The sequence below is a fragment of the Rhinopithecus bieti genome, unplaced genomic scaffold (assembly GCF_001698545.2).
Source record: "Rhinopithecus bieti isolate Rb0 unplaced genomic scaffold, ASM169854v2 scaffold_12573, whole genome shotgun sequence".
Classification (NCBI taxonomy): domain Eukaryota; kingdom Metazoa; phylum Chordata; class Mammalia; order Primates; family Cercopithecidae; genus Rhinopithecus; species Rhinopithecus bieti.
Window position 1 is genome coordinate 1496280 of NW_016807321.1, and position 20970 is coordinate 1517249.

General features: G+C 57.2%; 1 protein-coding gene across 1 annotated transcript; it reads right to left on the minus strand.

The window, feature by feature from the left end:
• Nucleotides 1-13234: 13234 nt before the first annotated feature.
• On the minus strand, nucleotides 13235-18448 carry LOC108535298 (neuronal acetylcholine receptor subunit alpha-4). Its single transcript, XM_017881220.1, has 2 exons — nucleotides 17077-18448; nucleotides 13235-13928 (listed from the first exon to the last, which is right to left on the minus strand). Exons 1-2 carry the CDS (start codon nucleotides 18304-18306, stop codon nucleotides 13803-13805), a joined length of 1356 nt encoding a protein of 451 aa, XP_017736709.1. The 5' UTR covers nucleotides 18307-18448; the 3' UTR covers nucleotides 13235-13802.
• Between the last annotated feature and the right edge of the window lie 2522 nt (nucleotides 18449-20970).

Here is a 20970-nt window from a genome sequence, read left to right on the forward strand (position 1 = left end):
GTGCTCACCCACCCAAGCGAGGCGGGAGTCATTTCCCTGGAGGGTGTCCCCCACCCTGGCTCCGTGCACCCCACCTTGAGGCCCTGCAGCTCCAGCTGCAGTGGGGAAGGGGAGGGGCTGGGCTGATGGTAAATCGGGTCCAGGAGGGCAGCGGTGCCCCATGGCCGTCTCACTAGCTCTCACACAGGCTCACCAGCATGCCCCACCCCTTTCTCTGGGCCTCATCAAAGCCTGGCCGGGACCCTGCAGACCCTCCTCACTCTGCGCCTCACGCAGGCAACAGACGGCTCCACTGCTGGCCCACCGGTCACCTGCATGGTGGCTCCTGCCTCAGAAGAGCACTCCCACCCTGGCCCCAGCACCTTTGCATCTGGGAACAGGCAGGGTCCTGCCTGCCTCATCGTCCCCTCTGTCCCCAGCCCAAGAAGGAGTTCAGATCCTGTGTGTGAGTGGCCACCCCTCACACACCCAGACCTGTGCTGAGTTCCTTGTGCAGGGCCATTGCTTTGAGACTTGGCACCATCAGCCCCTGGTCCTTAGGGTCTCAGAGCAAGGTCATCCCTCAGCAGGCTTCCGACCTGTGTGCTCCTCAGCACCTCTGCCCAGGTCTCTCCCAACCATCACAGATCCTATGAGCCTGGACTTCCTGCCTTATCTCCACTGTGTCCCAAACAGCCTGGGGGCAAGCTCAGAACACACACCTGGGCTTCTGGGCCTTGTGGCCTGGGGAGGTGATGTGGGAACTTCTACTTCCTTTCCAAACAAATATTCAGTAACTAGTCCACTGTTACCACTTAGGCAGCTAAGCAAGATAGGTGCTAGAAATGAAGAGGGAACCCATATAATTGAGGAGAGAATGAAAAGTATTAAAAAGGAACAAAGACCCTTGATATTGACGGAAGGAAAACCCACCAAGTTCCCCAGTGCAGCACTGCATGCACCAAAGCATACCCCAAAGAGGTGAGTGCAAAACAGCTTCAGGGCAAACACTTTGTCTGTGATTCAACCGTTCCAGGAACTGACCAGACCTGGAGACCAAATGGAGAGTGATAGGCAGGGTCAGCAGGATGGGAGAGTGCCTGCCCCCACAGGAGCTGCAGCCCTGACTGAGGCCAGGAAGCAGCCCCAAATGCCAGCTCCCACTGCAGCATGAGGACAGAAACAGACCACTGAGAATTCCCAAGTTCTGTGGACAAGTCAGAGGTCAAAGAAGTCAGGTGGTGTCAATACAGATTTTGCCCTGAGGGACAAAGAGAGCATGTGGCCAAAGTAGTTGCAGGTAAAGCAGCATCTGGGGAAGAGTCATAGCCTTCAGTGCAGGTATCAGACACAGTTGTTGAGAGCAGCAGCCCAAGCCAGCCCCTCCATCCTGCAGGGAGGACACCTAGGTCACTTGACTTCTGCTGGGGAGCTGAGTTGCTTCAGATTGTGTGACCAGTGACACAGCTTGATTGCACTCACTTGGTTTCTCTAGGGCTGGGAATTAAATGTCTCCTGCTGAACTGAGAAGGCTCTTTGAGCAGTGGAGTGAGCAGGCTTTGTCATGAGGCGGGAGTGGGGCTAGAATCAAGCCCAGAGCCCACAGGACATCCAGAGCCTTCCAAAGGAGCCCCTCTCCTGGGCTCTCCAATTTGAAGGGACTGGGCACTGGGTGGCTCACGGAGACCACGCTGGCAGCTGGGAGGAGGCAGCCTGGCCGGGGGAGGGGAACCAGGGTCACTCCAATCCCCGCCAACCTCTCAGCTGCCCTACCCCCCCACCCTGCTGACGCCAGTGACGAGGCTCAGCCTCAAAATAGGAGTCCGGGTACCTTCAGGAAACTGACTTCATGCTGGAGGCCAATTAAAATGGCACAGCAAAGGCAGCAGCCAGCTGGTGCCCAGGCCGCTTAGGGACAGGTTCCTGAGGCCCCACCCACTCCAGCCTGTGCAGTGAAGCTGAGTACGAATCAAAGGTGAGGACAGGCAAGGGAGCTGAGAGCAGCCCCTGGATGCAACGCACCGGCCTGGCTCCTCTGTTTACAGGAAGGCAGCCTCCCTGAGACCCAGCCGAGCTGGGCGTTTCCCATCAGCCCTGACTCCACCGCATCCCTCCGGGTTTTTAGGAGCCCCCGGGGACTGAGCTGAGGCTCACGCTCCTGGCCAGAGCGCCGGGCTCCTGGCAATGTCTCCCCGGCTCCCTTCATGGCCACAGCTCTCCCCTCCAGAGGTCCCTCTGTAGTGGGCCTCAGTTCCCTCTCCACCCCCAGAGGCAGCACAGCTTCAGCCCTATGCAGTGTGGGGGCTCCAGAAGGAAATGCAGGGAGGGGCTCGGTCTTGCCTGGAGCTCATGGCCTTAGGTGCTGCCCCCGTGTCACCCCCATGCCCATGCAGTCCAGGATGTTCAGCTGAGGCCACGAAGGTGGTGTGATGCGAGGCTGATCTGATGCAAGCTCAGGCCACTGAGGTCACGGGCGTTGTGGGGAGGTCATGGAGTCTCGGATCTCATGCCGGCGCCACAGGGTCGCCACAGGGTGGTGTGGTCGTGTGGACTGTAAGGGGCCCTGCAGCCACGCGTATCTGACTTGCCCTCCCCAGGTCTGCAGGCAGTGCCAAGTGACTCTGCCTGAGGCCCCAAGAGCAACCCTGGCAGCTCCAGGCCTTCACGCCCCCCACAAGAGCCACCTGCAAGGTGGGAAGCTGGGAAGAATGGCTCAGTGATGAGCTCGGAGGGAGGGGTGGGCACAGCCCCCAGGAAGGCAGATGGGTGCAGGCCTGGGAAGAATGTGTAGCAGGAGGCAGGGGGTGCTGTGCCCACAGGACCACCAGGTGAGGCATGTCCACCCACAGAGGATGGCTCTGGCCCAGGCAGTGTCAGAAACGGGAGCTGAGGAAACCCAGCCCCAATTGTAGAGGAGCCTGCCCTGATGCCATCTGCACCTGGGGGGTGAGGTATGGCTGCCAGCCCCTTTATCTACCAAGGACCAGGGCAATGGCGACGGGAGAGCTGGGACACGTGAACCCACACATGCGCACACACCAGGGCAGACGGTGGGGGAAGGCAGTGTCTGAAGATTCAGTTCATTTCTTGGGGAAAGGCGTGGAACATTTGAACTTGAGCCAGAACCCAGAGACGATTTCATAATACAGCCCACCATCATGATCTGATGGTAAGCACAGAACTCCCTGCCCAGTGGAGAAACACTCTCCTCTCACATGTATGGAATATCCACACACTGACCATGAACTCGGCCACAGAGAAACCTTACATTCCAAAGGATCATGCTGTTGGGAACTCACTCACTGATGAAACTGGAAAAACAACCAACAATCACAAGCTAAACAATGCCTCTAGAAGCTAAAAGACACACCCGTGACTCCACAATAATTCATGGGTTAAAGAGAAAAAAGGAAACGTGAAGATACTTGTAACCACATAAAGATGGATGCAGCACCATGTCAGAATCTCTGTGCTGCAGCTAAAGTGGTACCTAGAGGGCAATTTATAGCCATAAATACAGTGCTTTGTTTTGTTTTTTGTTTTTTGAGACAAGGTCTTGCTCTGTCACCCAGGCTGGAGTACACTGGCATGATCTCAGCTCACTGCAACCTCTGTGCCACCCTGGGCTCAAGTGCAAAGTCCTGTGGGCAGGAATGGACACTGAGAGAATCCCAGGCTGTTTGGCCATCCTTGGCATGTAGCTGGTCTTCATCAGAAGATGGCTGCTGCTCCAGGAGCTACACCTCACTGGGGGGAAGGGGTGGGGGTCATACTGGGTGAAGAGCAGCAGCATTAACAGGAGTCCCGCTTGGAGACGGCTGCTTGTACCTAATGACAAAGCCTGCAACTCTCCTTGTCCAGGAAACAGACGTTTTAGCTGAACACACGCCCACCTCCCACAAAGTGATTAAATGCATCATGTAGGGCTCGATGTGGCTTCAAGTAACAACAATAACAGGATAAGAGTGACTCAGAGTGTGGAAGTGACCCTGTCAGAGGCACGGGGAGGCCCTTTCTCTCGGCTGGCTCTGCATCCTCCACTCAGGACACTGCCACGGGGAGGCCTCTTTCCCTCGGCATCCTCCACACAGGACACTGCCCTGGTCTCCGCTGCTGGGTCACCTTCCACCAACAGGAAGAAGAGAAGGGAGGAGAAGAGCTGGCCTGGAATCGGGTCGTATTCCAACAACAGGAAGAAGAGAAGGGAGAAGGGCTGGCTCAGAACCTTGAAGGGCACATTCCAAAGGTGTCCTTGCCACTGTCAGCTACATCCCCGTGGCCAGACGTCGTCCCACAGCCAAGTGGAGCTGCAAGAGTAGAGCCTTTTCTGGCTCCTCCCTGAGGCAGGAGGGGAAAAGGGAGGGTGGGGCCAGCTGTGGGCCAGCCACAGGGAGGAAGGTGGCCCCTGTGTACACAGGGCTCAGTGAAGTGCATCTGGCCTGAGAAACGAGAGGGCCACCACAGCGCTGGGGCAAAGAGGACAAAACCACAGATGAAGAAGAGGCTGAAAACCAGAGCCCGCTGACCCATTTGACGCCAACAGCTCTGCAGGCCCAGGTGAAACGGGCGTTCAGGCATCCACATTTCCAGAAGAGTCGCCACAAAGACTCCTGGAAATAAGATTCACTAACAGAGGCTCCTGCCCAGCGAGACGCCAGGACGGGAGGGAGCCCAGCAAATCCAGGATCTGAACACAGAAGCTGAGAAACCCTGAGGATGACTCAGGCCACCCTGTGTGTGCACGTGTGTACGTGTGTGTGCATGCACGCATGTCTGCATGCCCATGTGTGTGACAGTAGCCCACAAGAAACCATTACATGACAATGGACTGTCTCCTCCCCAAATCTGTACACACACACACGAGGCATGCATTTGCAAACACGCACCCGTACACACACGTACTCACACATTCGTGCACGCACAGCGCTGTTATCCTTGTTGAGGGGACGTATTCACAAGGGAAAGTGAGGTATCCGAGATCAAAAGCTTTGGGAGAGACAAACCAGAGAATCTGTACCAGGTAGAGAAGAATTCATGTTTGTTCTCTTTGGTCTATTAATTTTTAAAAATTGTAATCTCTTAAAGAGGCAAGGAGGGATATCAGTAACATGACACCAGAATTAGAGGTATAAAGGAAAACCAACTAGGCATATGATGTGTATAAAACAAACGAGAAATTTTAAAAGTGGAGCTGTAAGATCAGGTCTGAGATGCCTCCTGGGAGGCTTTGGGAAAAGATAAAAAGGAAACAGAACATGGAAGTGTTAGACCCACACGACGGGGGCTCTACGAGGAAAGAAACAGCAAGAAGTGAGGAATGGTGAAAATAACTGGGTTTTCTGAAGATTTGTGCATTAGAGAAAGATTTAAGATCTCAGATTTAAAGGGCTCAGAATGAGTGAGTTTTTAAATGTACCCTTAGGTTCCTCAATGCCATATGTAATGCAATACATAACGATGACGGAGAAAAAATTCTTTTAAAAATCTTTAGTACACATACTAAAATTGGAACGATACAGAGAAGATTAGCATGGCCCCTGTGCTGAGATGACACACAGTCAAAAGAAAAAAAAGAAATAGAAAAATCTTTCCAGGGGAAACCTGCAGCCCAGACTACAGAAGAACCAGGGGCCAGCAGAGGCGACGCTGGGACGGTGGCTCCACAGGGTTCAAGAAAAATGCTCGCGTTTCATATCCAGAGAATTATCACTTAAATGAATGGACAGAAATGCACTCTGAATCCCAGCGTGTCAGGAGCCAAACACAAGATGTTCTCTGAAAATACCACTGGAGGAAGTATTCTGCAAAAAAGGGAAAATGATCAAAAATTATACCAGATACCTGGGAAAATCCACAGTCAGTGTAAAACTTAGTAAAGTTCACTATGAACCAAATAATCAAGCCCTTCACCCCAGACAGATCAGGTCTGTGGCAGTCCAGAGCTGAAATTCTAGGTTATTCCAGTGTGGCCAGCACGGGGGAGGCCAGAATTCCTGAAGGTACGCTGGGGTTCTTGTTTTCTTTGGAGGTGGGAGGCATTCTTCAGATCAATATACTGAGCTCTTGAAAAACATAAATGCTTGCTTTGAGTTAGGAGCAGTCACCAGGGAAGGTGTAGCTTCCAGAGCAGCTGACTATACCAGTTTTCTCCCACAGAAGGGATGGAACGTATTTCCACAACAACAACAAAAAACCACAGAGATGGCCTATATATCCCGCTGTAGTGGAAATTGCAATACCTCTCACTGATCGAAGGGTGAATTCTCCAGATGGCATTTAAAGACGACATGCAGCTTTCTGCTTCCGGCCATGGTAGAGCCATCCTGGGCCCGTAACAACCGCAGAGTTGGGCAACACGCTCGCGACACTGTCTCCAGCCACTTCCACAGGAACGGAGACCAGACAATGAGCCTCCACCCTTATCTCACGCCAGACACAACAGTTAGTTCAAAGACTCTCACCTAAACACCAAAGCCAAAACTACACTTTCCAAAAGGAAAAAGCGGAAGATCACGTTTACAGCCTTGGCGCAGGCAAAGGTTTCTCAAACAGGGCACACGAAGCACTAACCGTTAAAAGGAACAGAAGGAAAAAATTTTGTCAAAATTCAAAGCTTTTCTTCAAAAGACAGCATTAAGAAAATGAGGGCTGTCAGAGGCAGAGAGGACATACTCTGACCACAAGTCCTGGACGGAGGTTTTATATCCAGAATGTACACAAAACTCATACAACTCACTAAAAGCAGACAATCTGATAAAACAATGGGCAAAATATTTCAACAGACCCTTCACAAAAAGAAGACATACGAGTGGCTTGTGAGCACCTAAAATGATCAACATCCATCACCAGGGAGGCACATATGAAAATCACACTCACTGCAATAGCTAAGACACTGCGTGCTGGTGAGGACGTCGGGGCGTGTGGATGCTCCCGCCACCCTGGAAGACAACGTGGGGGCCCCTTACAAAGAGAAAATACAGGCTGGGCGCGGCAGCTCACGCCTGTAATCCCGGCACTTTGGGAGGCCAAGGCGGGTGGATCACCTGAGGTCAGGAGTTTGAGACCAGCCTGGCCAACGTGGTGAAACTTCGCCTCTACTAAAAATACAAAAATTAGCTGGGCGTGGTGGCACACACCTGTAGTCCCAGCTGCTCGGGAGGCTGAGGCAGGAGAATCGCTTGAACCCAGGAGGCGGAGGTTGCAGTGAGCCGAGATCGCACCATTGCACTCCAGCCTGGCATCATAGCGAGACTCCATCTAAAAACAGACAGACAAAACCAGAAAAGTACAACTATCCTATGCCCCCAGCAATTCTACTAGGTATTTGCCCCAAAGAAATGAAAGCAGGTGTCTGCAAGAAGCCTGCGTGGGAATGTTCACAGTCACTTTAATCAAAGCAGGTCCAGACTGGAAACAATCCACATGTCCATCGATGACTCAACTAATTGCAGCAAATCCATAAAGATGAGTGAATTATGTCATATCCACACAGATGAATGAATTATGTCATATCCACGCAGACAAGTGAATTACGTCATATCCACACAGACGAGTGAATTACGTCATATCCACACAGACGAGTGAATTACGTCATATCCACACAGACGAGTGAATTACGTCATATCCACACAGACGAGTGAATTATGTCATATCCACACAGATGAGTGAATTATGTCATATCCACAAAGATGGATGAATGAATTACATCATATCCATGCAGATGAACGAATTATGTCATATCCATGCAGATGAATGAATTATGTCATATCCACAAAGACGAGTAAATTACATCATATCCATAAAGACGAGTGAATTGCATCATATCCACACAGATGAATGAATTACACCATATCCATAAAGACAAGTGAATTATGTCCATTCAACAACTTGGGTGAATACCCCAAGGACTAAGCTCGGCTTTCTTATCTTGCCCAAATTCCTATCAAAGGGGTCTGGGGAGTCATGCCCTACAAACCATCCATTCTCACCAGATGTGCTTTATTTGACCAGTCTCACTCTGGTGTAACATTATGAGGCAAGGAAAAAAAAAACATTTTACGCCAAAATATATTTCCTTGCCATACCTTGAAATTGCCCTGCAAAGTCTCTTGTGGGAAAAACCCACATTCTATAGAGAATCCCCTTCCCCTTTGTTTTCCTTCCTTTCCAGATCCAGGAGATAATCAACTAAGCGCCAGGCACCCTTTTAGGTCCAATAAGAAACATTTTACAATCTGCTGTCTCTGAAGTCTGCTGTCTGAGAGCTTCCTCTGCACCAATCAAACTTGGTCTCCACAATCCTTTATCTCAACCTGAACATTCCTTTCCATTGATCCCAGGTCTTCAGATAAACTCAACCAATTGTCAACCAGAAAATGTTTGAATTCACTGTGAATTGTCCCACCTTTCTGAACCAAACCAATGTATTTCTTAGATGTATTGATGTCTCCTGCCTCCCGAAAATAGATAAAACCAAGCCGTGCCCGACCACCTTGGGCACGTGTCCTCAGGACCTCCCGAGGGCTGTGTCATGGGCCATGGTCACTCATATTTGGCTCAGAATAAATCTCTTCAAATGTTTTACAGAGTTTGACTGTTCGTCTACAACCCCGAACGCCATGCTGTGTGACAGAGGCTGTCCACAAACACACCTGTTCCACCGACATGAAGTTCTAGAACATAACAGAAATGATCCACAAAGCTGGGAATCCTGTCAGCGGTTTCCTGGACAGAGGGTTTTAGCAGAGGTTTTTAGCAGAGGGTTTTAGCTACACAGGGACATGAAGGAGCTTTCTGGGTGACAGAAACGTTCTGTGTCTGACTAGGATGGTAGTTACCTGTTGTCTGCAAGAAACCCTCTTTATATGTAATGAAATGGAACAGTAAGGTTAAAAGGAGAGACTAGAAAAGGATCTACCAACAACTCTCAAAAGATGGCTGGAGTGTCTGTGTGATGATGAGAAAAGGAGACTTGAGAGTGTGGAATGGTACGAGGGATAGAGAGGCTGTTCCATAGCGAGCAGGTGTCCCCACCGTGAGAACACAGTAGCCCTGAACGTGACAGCACAGAGCTTCCAAATACGCGAAGCAAATGCCAGCACGCCTGCGAGAAGGGGTAAAGCCACGATTCTCCTTGGTGACCTCAGCTCCCCTCTGAAGCCTCCTACACCACGTAGACAGAACACTGGCCTGGGTGTAGAAGGCTTGAAGGACACCTCAGCAGGCAGGACCTGGCTGGCATTTCTAGAACATTCCCTGAAGCAGAGCGGAAGATGTGTTCTTTTCAAGGCTGCGTGGAACCCTGATGTGGACAGACCATATGCTGGACCCGATAACAAGCATGACAGATTTGAAAGCACTGAGATTAAATGGAATACTTCCCTGACTCCAGAGGAATTAAATTAGAAATAAAAAATAGAGATTCAAAACCCTGACAAAAGATAATAGGCGCATCATAGAAGAAACTTGAACAGTCGACAAACGTGTGAGAAGATGCCCCACCTCTAATAACTAGAGAAATGTAATTTAAAACAGAGCGAACTGTATTCCCACCGGGCTGGCAAAAATTAAGAACCCTTGGTACAGGGGAGAGAATCGGAACCCTGAGAGGAGGTGATGTCAATGCAATCGCGTTGGCAAACCCTTCGTCAGCAGCTCCTTGAGCTGACCATGCGCCCTTCCTTCCCGCTGCTGAGCCGGAGCTGCTGGGTCTGCCTCCCATGGAGACACATAGGTGCCAAGGTCTGTTCACAGCAGCCACGAGCTGGCGACGGATAAATAAGGTGGTGCCACACGGCGGAGCCCGCAGCACAGCGAGCAACAACCCGGGATTGGGAGCTGACAGATGGGCACACCTGGCACGGCCATGCACAGAACCCAGGGCTAGCAATGCCAGGCAGAGGTGTTGGGTGACCTCAGGTGGGTCGTGGCTGGCCGGGCTGAGCAGGGGATTCCCGGGCGCTGGCTCTATGCACACATTCAGTCTGTGAAAGAAATGCCTTGTCATGCTGCCGAGGATTCATATGCACGCCGTGTACGTTACCCCGCGAGGCAGGCAAATGCCAGGAAATGTCAGCTCGGATTAGCGCAACGGGAGCGCCTGTCTGCAGACGGGGAGTGTAAACGGCACAGTGACATGGAAAGCATGTTGGCGTTATCTCCTAAAACCCAGTGCAAACCCCTGACGATTCCACTGCCAGGTATTCTGTCCTAAGCAGCGAGCTTCCAACCATGGGTCAAGAAATCAATTCTGTGGGTCACACCGAGCCTTTCCTACAGATTGAAACAGAAGAAACTTGAATAGAAAACACAGGGCACAGCACACATGGTGAAGGTGCATTTTACTCACTGCAGTCTGTGCACACGGAGAGCACATTCCAGGGCTTGGCAGACATTTCCTGCAGAAGGTGGGCAGCCACACCTGGACTCAGTGGGCCACACAGTTGGTGGAACTTGGTCTGTGGGGCTGGCTGGGCCTGCGTCCCCAGGTGCTATGTGTGCTGCCTGATCCAGCATTTCTAGTGCAAAGTGAAAGGACTCAGCCACTTTAGAAACCCGAAGCCACCTCTGCTCCGGGGGGCACCTGCTAACCCAGCAGTCCCGCAGCAGCTGCATGCCCTGGAGTGTCCTGGGCCCAGCCATAACTTACAAGGGAGCCTGAGTGACAACTCCGGAGGCCGATGCCATTGAGAGAGTACCATGCTTCCTGAGAGGAGGGCCACGTCACCCCAGGCCGGGCCACACGGGAAGCACCCAGCCCGGTCCGGAGGCAGGAAGGGGCTGGGAAGCCCTGGCCGGGGCCTTCGTTGGGGCCTCACCTGGGAAGGACCGGGCAGGGTGGTGTGAGCAGTTGCAGAGGGGCCGGCGCCCCACAGGCTTTGAGCTGCAGCAGTGTCTCCCGCTGCCTGGTGCCCGGCTTGCGCAGGGCAGGAAAACACTGGCTTAGCGTGAGACTTTGATAGGGAGTCGGGGGACACAGCCCTGGCAAGGTAGGCTCTGGGCAAGCTGTCCACCCCTGGGAAATAACTGGCCCTAGGAGGAGCAGTCCTGGGTCTGAAAGATGTTAAAACATTAACAGATACAGCAAATCAACATACATAATGGATAGAGTGCGGGACCATCCGTGTCCCTGTGTACACACCAGCACCTCCGTTCCTAACCACTGCCAGCTGCAAACAAAGTCCACTAACAGGTGATGGACAAACTATGTCTTAGTTTATTCAGACAGAAGAACACTGCTCTTTACAATTAAAAACGAAGGAACACATAGCAATGAGCTACGGACACACACAACAACACGGATGAAGCTCTAAGTCATATGATCAAGAAGCCAGCCATCAAAGGCTCCAACTGCAGCATTCTGACTCCTTGAAGGTCATGAGCCGGAGAGGTCAATCCACCGTGCTTAAGTCAGAGCCACAAATGGGGAAAGGAGGCCGACAGGAAGGGCTGGAGGGACCTTCTAGGGGCTGGGGTCTCCGCTGAAGAGCATGCATCTCACCATATGTAAATTTTACCTTAATAAAAACAACGGTGGACGCAAATACGCCAACATTGTTGTCCAGGTTAATTTGGTGTGGTGGGAATATGGTGCTTTATTTGGATTTTTTTTTTTTGAGCCTCAAAAAAAGAAAAGAAGAAGAAAGGGAAAGGGGTCTTCCCCAGGCAAGCGGCCACCCCACCAGGAGGGTCCCCGGCAGGAGCGTCCCAGCCACTCCGCAGTCGCTCCTGACCCAGAAAAGAGCAACCACAGCTGGGCCCAGCACCCCGGGCCGCTCCCTGCAGCTGCCCACACATCTGGCAGCTGTATCTGCTTATGCAATGCGGATCCGGCTTCTTATATCTAAAATCTGCGTCTCTCTCCCTCCTCTGAGACCAGTGTCTCCTGCCAGCTTCCATGGCCCCAGGATGACCTCACTCACCCAGGGTCTCCCTGCATCCTGGGTTCTCTGGCCGAGATGGCAGAGCGGGGACAGGTCAGAGTTCAGCAGATGGAGTCCTGAATACACGGAGGATGTGGGAGGGGCCGGGGGGCTGGGGATGCCCAGGATTTGGCACGAGGGTCTCTGTGTCCCACCCACTCCTGGCACAAGAGCCCCAGCCTCAGGACCCCAGTCACAGGCACCCGGGGGTGGGGGTGACCAGCAGCAGTTCAGAGGCAGGTGTGGGCAATGTGAGCCTGAGTCTCCTCCCCACTCATGTCACTGGCCGCAGGGACACAGCGGCATTTCCTGGGCACTCAGCGTGCTGGGTTCCAAACTTCAATTATTCATTCTGCTCTCAGACACCTTCTGAGGAGACCCTGGCCCAGGAGAGCTTGGCTCAGGGACAGACAGATGACACACAGTGGGACACGGGGCCCGACCCCAGCCCCGCCCCGGGCTGGATAGGGTCTGGGGGTGGCAGAATGTGGACCACTCAGTGGGAGGCTTCCTGACTGCCTTCCTGAACCAATGTCACTCACAGGCAAGGGACACGCCGTCCTGGCCCTGCCCCTCTGAGCCCTTGGAATCATGGAGGGGTAGGGCAGCCTGTGCCCATCCCCTGGGGGAAGTGTGCCCCTGGGGACGCTGGGGGCCTGCCAGGTGCGCTGTCTTCAGGGGGTGCACTGCCGGGCTCCAGGGTCATGCCTGGAAACACTTCAGGCCTCCCCCACCTCTGGGTACCGCCTGCAGGGGTGAGGCCCTGCTTAGTCCTGCTTGCCCTGCCAGGATGGAGGGCACGGGCCTGTGTGGAAACCCCAGGGCTCCCTGACCCCCACGAGGTTTCTCGGGAGCTTCCTGCCCCAAGGGTCCCAGCATCTCCCGGGTGGAGGTTCTCAGGGATGCCCCCACCAGCTCCCCAAGGCTACTGTGAAGGGAAATCCTTCTTCCCAAACCCAGAGCCCTGGGCGGATCTCCCAGGCTGTGCACCGAGGTAGAAACCCTCAGAGTCCCAGGGGAACCAGGGCCCGGGTCTGGGCTCCATTCGGGACCCTCCCAGCCCTGGGAAATCACAACACAGAAGTAATCCCGGGGCCAGAGCCACTAGGCCCCCGTGGAGCCCTGGCCACCTGCCACAGACCCCTGGCCCTGCACCAGGAAGGCACAGCCCTGGTCTTGGGACTCTCTGGAGCTGGGTGTTCCTGTCCCCCGTGGAGGGCCTGCCACCCGATTCTCCCCACACAGGACCAGCTCCACAAAGCTCTGTCCTCCAAGGGTCCTCGGGCACAAGACTTGAGTTCTAACTTACCCAAAACACAACCGAACACAATCCCTGCCCGGACCCACTCCTAGTGAAGGAGATTGGAGTGCCGCTGGCTCACACTTATGGGGCCAGCGAGGCCCGAGGACCCTGGGGGAGGAGCTGAGGCCCACACAGGTGCAGGACGAGGTGGGTGGGAGAGGTGGTCAGGCCTCCAGAAGACGGGGCACTTGGGGCTGAAGGAGCATGAAGTCCCTTCAAGGGTCCCTTGGGGCAGTCGGACCATCGCCGGGTCTGCTCAGAGACCAGGAGGAGGGAGATCCACCTGCAGGGGAGCTCAGGAGACTCTTGCACTGGACTTAACCCGAGTCCTGCAGGTAGAAGGCGCTGACCCTCACCGCTGCTCCAAGCCGCTGCCTCCTGGGGCCTCAGCCCAACTGGAAGCAGCTCTGCACTCCGTCTCCCCAGAGGCTGTGTCCCTGTCCAAGGCCGTCTTACGGCAGACACAGAACAGGAAGGATAATTTGGCAAATGTGTGGCCCTGCAGAGTCCGGGGAGGAGCCAGCCCAGCCCCAGGCCGGCCTCATGGACGCTGACCCCGTGTGCTGCAGCCTCAGGCCACGCAGGCTCCCGATCCCTTCCTAGATCATGCCAGCCAGCCAGGGCGGCAGGAAGAGGCCCACGGTCCCCAGCAGGCAAACGATGATGAACATCCAGAGGAAGATGCGGTCGATGACCATTGCCACGTACTTCCAGTCCTCCTTCACCTGCAAGCACAGACGCCGTCACTCCAACAGGCCCGGCCGCCCGCGGGAGAGCCCTCAGGACCCTGGCACCGCCGGTGGCAGCTTCTCCACCTCCCACCTTCCACCCGAGGCAGCCACGGCTGTCGGTGCACCCCGCACACACCTGCACCAAGGGGAGGAATCGGGGTGCACAGGACAGCCAGCGCTCTGCAGGTGGCAGCATCACTACGGTGCAGGGCAGAAGGACCTAGGAACCCTGGGAATTCCGGCTGGGCAGACCCCCGTGTGGAGACAGGCTCTACACTGTGCCCTGAGCGCCCCCACCTCTCAGCAGGCAGTCTGCGCTTCAGGAAGGGGGCACGGGGGAGGGGGGCTCAGGCACCCCGTGAGGGGTCTGCTGTCAGCTCACCAGCGCTGGGAGGGGCACCATGGAGGCCCGTCCCCCTCCCCGTTTTGCAGATGGGAAAATGAGGCCCGGTGGGGGCACAGCCTCGCTGAGCAGGGTAAGACAGGGAGCCTGCTGGGTTTGGGATAATGGGGCCTAACCCCACACACTGGTCGTGGGCAGCACTGCCAGCTGATGCTCCACAGGGAGGACCCGGGGCCAGAGGGCGGACGAGAGCAGCACACACGGAGCCCGCACAGCCACCGCCAACTGCGATCTCTCACTCGAGCTTCCCCTGGCCTGTCCCGTTTTCACACTGAGGTGCACAGCTATCAGGGGTGGCTGCAGTTACACATCTAAACAGGGACAGCGGGTGCCGGCTCCCGGTCCGGCTTCTAACCCCACACTCCTGGGGCTGATGCAGGGCGGACCCCACCCTGGGTGACCCCTAGGAGCAGAGGCCTAGGGACGGCAGAGGCAGTGGCCCGGTCAGGCCTGGAGTCGGGAAGCCATTCTCAAGACAGCCGCTGTGTGCAGCTAAAAGCACTCATGCAGCTGGCCACTTCCCTGGCCCCGGCTCCCCTGTCCCACATCTCTGGCTCCCCTGCCCTGTGTGTCTCTGGCTCCCCGGTCCTGTGTGTCTCTGGCTCCCCTGTCCCGCATCTCTGGCTCCCCCATCCCACGTCTCTGGCTCCCCCGTCCCGCGTCCCCGGCTCTCCCATCCTGTGTCTCTAGCTCCCCTGTCCTCTGTGTCCCCAGCTCCCCTGACCTGTGTCTCTGGCTCTACTGTCCTGTGTGTCTCTGGCTTCCCCATCCTGCATCTGTGGCTCCCCCGTCCCGTGTCTCTGGCTCTGCTGTATAGAAGGACCTGAGACAACCCCAAGCTGACGAGCTGCCTCTGGGTCAGGCCATGAGGGTGTCCTGGGTCCCAGGCCTGTGGATGATGAGGGATGGGAGGGGACAGTGCCGCCTCCTGCTCTGGTTTTTTGCAGCAATCCCGGGTGTCCTGATCGTGTTAAACTGAACCAAAATGGCCGTATTTATTTACGGGAAGCCTGAAGGCAAACGGGGTCACTTATAAATAAAGTCCTGCTCAGGCCTCGGCTCTGGGGGAGGGACACGGCCGCCCTCTCGCCCTTTCCCATGTGCCTTTAGTTCCCTGGGTTCTGTGTGCTGCGTTCCATCCGCCCTGAAGATGAAACGCAGCGGCAGACCAAAGCCTTCCCTCTGTCCCCGAGGCGGCTCCTGTGAAGTCAGCTCTGCTCCCCACAAGCCCAGAACCAGGTCAGGCAGCGGCAGCGATCGGCCCACAAGCCTGCTGGAGGGGGCCCAGGCTGCGCCGACCACCAAGCTCAGACCCACTGCCGGCTTCAGGGCCGTTTTGATCAAACACCTAAAAGCATCCGACCCCACGGTGGCATGACCTGGGCACAGCTGACTCTGGCTTCAAGAGCTGGCAGCAAAGCAGGGTCCTGACACTTCTCCAGGCTGCTCTCGTGACCCCAGAACATTCTGGAACGTGCAGGTGGCTTTGCAGCTTGTTGGGCTTCAGTGGGGGTGGCTGTGTGGGGCAAGCAGCCCCCTCACTTCTCAGGGGTGTGGAGCATGTCCCCTCGCTTTGGGGCTCGCTCAGTTAGTGGGGGCAGGCACCAGATGCGTCTGAATAAACCATCGAGGATGGCGCTCTGGGATCCTGGCAGAGGCAGCCCCTTCAGGTGGAGGCGGACCACTGAGGGCGCCAGGCCCTGGCACTGGGATGAGAGCCGGGAGGTGCCGGCGACAGCAGGTGGATGGCAGGACAGATGCCAAGTTGTCGCTGTGGACGTCACGGGCTGCACGGCTGAGGCTGAGACCCTCGGCCGCCTGCGTGCCCCACCCATCCGGCCCCATTGCCCTGTCTGTGGACCCTGGCCCCTGCGCCTCCCCACCTGCGACAGACAGCAGATGTCTGCAGAAGGCAACAAGGAGGCTACCTGGTGCTAGTGTCAGGCAAAGCTGGCTCTGCCCCCGGGCCTCTCCTGCAGGGAACGGGTAGAAGACTGCAGAGCCGCAGGTAACACAGACATGGCTGCCACTTAGCAGAAACCACAGCTCCTGAGGCCGCTGTGCGGCCGGTGCCTGGTGCATGAGGGTGAGGGCAGGTGGGCTGGCCCAGGGCCCCGGGGGGCCTTAGCAGTGGGGCCTGTGTTTTCTGCCCCCAGCCCATGGCTCTCCCACCCCTGTCCCCAGCTTGGCTGCGTGGGGCTGGCGGTCTTGGGGCTGTGTCCCTGTCCCGGATCCTTCTCTCCTGCCCCAGCCCATCCCATCCCATCTTCTCCAAGCCCCCTACCTCCAGGCCCCAGGTACGGAGGGGCCCTAGGGAGGCCCATGGGGCAGGCACAGGCACGCCCTGGGGGAAGAGACTTGGCAGTGCCTTGTTGCATTCTGGGGACTTGGGCGTTGCTGGGCAGGAGTTCCCAGAGCGCCCCCGTGCTGTGCTGGAAGGATGCTGCCTGTGGCCCCTCACCCTGCCATCTGCCGAGGCCCACTGAGTCCCAGAGCCGGAGGCGGCACCAGGATCCACCCTGTGCCAGCCTCTCGGGGCCACCTGCCCCGCTCAGCCTGGGACCTGCGGCCACGTAGCAGCTTGGGGTGAGGCTGCTGCAGCAGAGGCCATGCCCTGCACCCCAAAGCAAAGCAGCCTGAGGACTGGGCCCAGCTCCTGGATTACGCACCAGGAACTGAGGGTGTCCACCGACTCCATCTGGGCCAGAGGCGCCCAGCACAGCCATGGGCGGGACTTACCGAGAAGTCTGTGTCTTCGGCCTTCAGGTGGTCCGCGATGTACTGGACACCCTCCACCGCCCGTGTCAGGGCCGGCGACAGGGGCAGGTGCCGGGGAGGTGCTTTGGTGCTGCGGGCCTTGAGCGTCGCGCTCGGGGACACCGAAGGGGGCTCCTTCCTGCAGGTGCATTTGCATGGAGAGGGCTGGTCTGGGGGTGGGAGCTCAGCCGAGTGGGTCTTGCGAGAGGCCAGGGCGCCGGCAGCCTGGCCATCCGCCTCGGGGCTGGCACTGTCTCGGGGAACACAGTACTGGATGCTCCGAGACCGGCACCGGACACCACCTTCCACCGCTTCTCCAGGGCTGGACATGTGCTGGACGCTGAGGGACCTGGCTTTGGCCAGCCCTGGTGCCTGGGTGCTGTGGGGTGGGCGGTAGGGTCCAGGCGAGGGGTGGGGGCTGGCTTTCTCAGCTTCCGGGGGCTGCAGAGTGGGGAGCTGGTCGGAGGGCGACTTGCAGGCAGGCCCAGACTCAGCCGGCACATCCAGGGGGACACAGAAGGACGGCGAGGGCGGGTGCCGGCTCTGGGTGCCGCTTGTGGTGGCAGGCTCCCCCTCCGGCTCGGGCCAGAAGCGCGGGGCACTGGCCATCTTGTGCATGGACTCGATGAGTCGCCGGCAATTGTCCTTGACCACACACGGCCGCTTCATGAGGAGCAGGCGCGGCACGATGTCTAGGAAGACCCTGCGTACCCAGGCGGGCATGGTGTGCGTGCGCGGCGAGCGGTGGTGTACGTTGAGCACAAAGACCGTGATGACTATGGACAGGGTGACGAAGATCATGGTGAACAGCAGGTACTCGCCGATGAGCGGGATGACCAGCGAGGTGGACGGGATGATCTCAGTGATGAGCAGCAGGAAGACGGTGAGCGACAGCAGCACCGAGATGCACAGCGTGATCTTCTCGCCGCACTCGGAGGGCAGGTAGAAGACCAGCACGGTGAGGCAGGAGATGAGCAGGCAGGGAATGATGAGGTTGATGGTGTAGAAGAGCGGCAGCCGCCGGATGACGAAAGCATAGGTGATGTCCGGGTAGATCTCAGCACAGCACTCGTACTTCCTGGTGTTGTAGGTGCCCACGGCGTCCACAATGACCCACTCGCCGCTCTCCCAGAAGTCCAGCTGGTCCACGTGGCTGTGCATGTTCACCAGGTCGATCTTGGCCTTGTCATAGGTCCAGGAGCCGAATTTCATGGTGCAGTTCTGCTGGTCGAAGGGGAAGAAGGTGACATCGATGCTGCAGGAGCTCTTGTAGATGGCCGGGGGCGTCCACTGCACCCGCCCGTCATGGAACAGGTGGGCCTTGGTCAGGTGGGTGACTGCGAAGTCCCCATCAGCACTGGGCAGGAAGATCGAAGGGAGTGAGACCCCCACGTCCATGCCCACGTCCACATCCACACCCATGCCCACATCCATGTCCACGCCCACATCCACATCCTCGTCCACATCCACATCCACGCCCACGTCCACACACAGAGGCATTCTCACATCACAGGAGCACAGAAAGGCTGGCAGCCTTGCCCAGGTGCACTGCTCGTCTCTTCACTTACTCGTGCACCTCAGTTTATCATTCCTGAGCTGGGTGTAGCACATGGTTCAGAGAACAGGAAGGGACCTACAGGTGCCTGACACACATAGTCACTGCTGCTGGTGATTCTTCTTACCCATGAGTGGCACAAGGATGGGGCTAGTCTTTCAGCGACACCTCCTGGGACACACAGCATCCCCACGTCCCTGCCCCTCCAAGCAGCATCCCGGGCCACCACGGGAATTCCTCACCCAGCTTCTGCCATTAACCCCAAGGACTTGGAGGCCACCTCCTGGTGTGTGAGCATGAGGACACCAGGGGCCACAGAGGCAAGGACAGGTGCTCTGGCCACCCAGGGACAATGCAGTGAGGCTGCATATGCACTGCCCAGTTCCAGGGCCACATCTAAGCCACTGGCTCTGGACTCTCTTTTGCCTTGAGGACATGGGTCTTCTGTCCACAGGCCCAGGTGGGCAACAGAGCAATGGAGCGAGGGGCTGATGTCCCTTGAACTCCTCCTGGTAGACAGAGCTCCCAGACCCAGCCCCTGGTTCCATGGACAGTGGCTGGCTGGGTAGGACACACTGCAGGAGCACGTTCGGGGCTGAAGCAGCTGACCCCCCACCCCCCACCCATGGAAGTCCCCACCAATGGGAAGCCTGAGGCCCCATTAAATCCACAGTGTTGGTGGGTATGGGGCCAGGCTCAGCTCTGTGGAGGACGGTGGGGCACGACGTGTCCCGGGGAGTGGCTGCCCAGCCACACACCTTCTGCCCACCTCTGCCAAGTTGCCTGGACCCCTGCCCATCCCTCCTCTGTCTCATTCCCTGAGAGCCTGCTCAAAGGCCAGGGCCTCCCCAGGTACTTGGGCAGAGCTGGCCACTGTTCCCTGAGCTTCCTCTGTCCCTGCCCAGGAGTCCCAGGGCTAGGCCTGCACCTCAACCTCCCTCCCAACCCTCAGGGACTATCCCTTTGTGGAGCTGCCGCTGCTGGAGCTCTGCCCTCCAGGTCATGGAGACCTGGCCCCCCACGGTCTCGGTCGGTGCTGAGGCTCTGCCCTACTGAACTGGTCCTGAGCCAACACCGCCGGCTGGGCTGCCGCTCGGCTGCCCTGCAGAGGGAGGGAGACCCGGGAAGAGCCACCAGCTGCATCTCCACACGGCTCCGGCCCAGCACAGCCTGGCCCCCAAGGGTCCCTCCAGCACGGGGCAGGGCCTGGCCACCGAGTTCAGTCTGGGTGGAATCAGGGTCAAGTTTGCTCCTTTTCTCCAGCCCATCTCTCCAAAAACCAACGCCCTCCACCTTCTGAGGCACAAATGAAAACCTTCTCCTACGGGAAGTGGGTGACTACTCCATTCAGCATGCAGGCTGCAGGGGATCAGGGCTGTGCTTGGGAACAGTGCGGGTCCACGTCACTCTGGGCAGGGCTCCCCTCCCCCAGGGTCCTCCATCCCGCCACAGGAAACGGGACAAGGTCAGGGCCCGGTCCCCCAGCCCCCAGGTCCCACAGCATCCCTGGGCCGCGTCACTGCTGCTCCCTGCCCTGCCCACCCCTGGCTCCGGCCGCCTTCTGGGGAGCCTTTGAGGAGAACCCTGCTTGGGCTGAACCACCGAGCTGTGAGCTGGTTCTGGAAAGCTGCACCCTTGGAGCAGGCAGGGTCTGAGGAGCCGCCCAGTCTGGCAGGTCCAGATTCCTGCTCCAGGGCCCACAGGGTGGCATGAGACCCTCTGTCCCCTCCACCCCGATCCCCAGGTCAGGGATTTCTGGTCTCCTGCCCCAAAGGGCCAATCTTAGAGAAGCCCCAAGTGGACAGCAGGGCCCCCAACTGGGGGTGGCCAAAGCCTCCCACCCTGCAGAAGGGCTGAGGCGTCCCACCCTGCAGCCTGGCCGGCCACCAGCTACAGTCACCTGCTGCCCCAGAAACAGGCCTCCTCAGTGGGAGCAGACCCCAGCACCAGCACCAGCACCGACTCCAGGAACCCCAGGTCCTATCCAGAGAGAGCCTCGGTGACAACCCCAGCCCTGAAGAGAAAACTGGGGTCACCCAACTGTATCCCACAGGTTACCCCACTACCTCCCACAGGCCATGGTGAGGAGGAGACACAGGAGGACATGGGGTGGCAGCACACCCTGCTCGCCTGAGCTGTGGTCCTAGGCGGGGCTGTGGCCCTAGGGGGGCTGCGGTCCTAGGGGGCTGTGGTCAGGCGAGAACTTGTGATCCTTGCGGGCGTTGCAGTTCTGCGGGAGGCGCTGTAGCCCTAGGCGGGGATGCAGTCCTGGGGGGACTGTGGTCCTGGCAGGGAATGTGGTCCTGGGGGCCTGTGGTCCT

Coding starts and splice junctions, on each gene's coding strand:
- LOC108535298 (XM_017881220.1), bottom strand. CDS start 18,306: ATGAAATTCGGCTCCTGGACCTATGACAAGGCCAAGATCGACCTGGTG. Junction 13,929..17,076: donor CCGAAGACACAGACTTCTCG/GTAAGTCCCGCC, acceptor CTGTGCTTGCAG/GTGAAGGAGGACTGGAAGTA.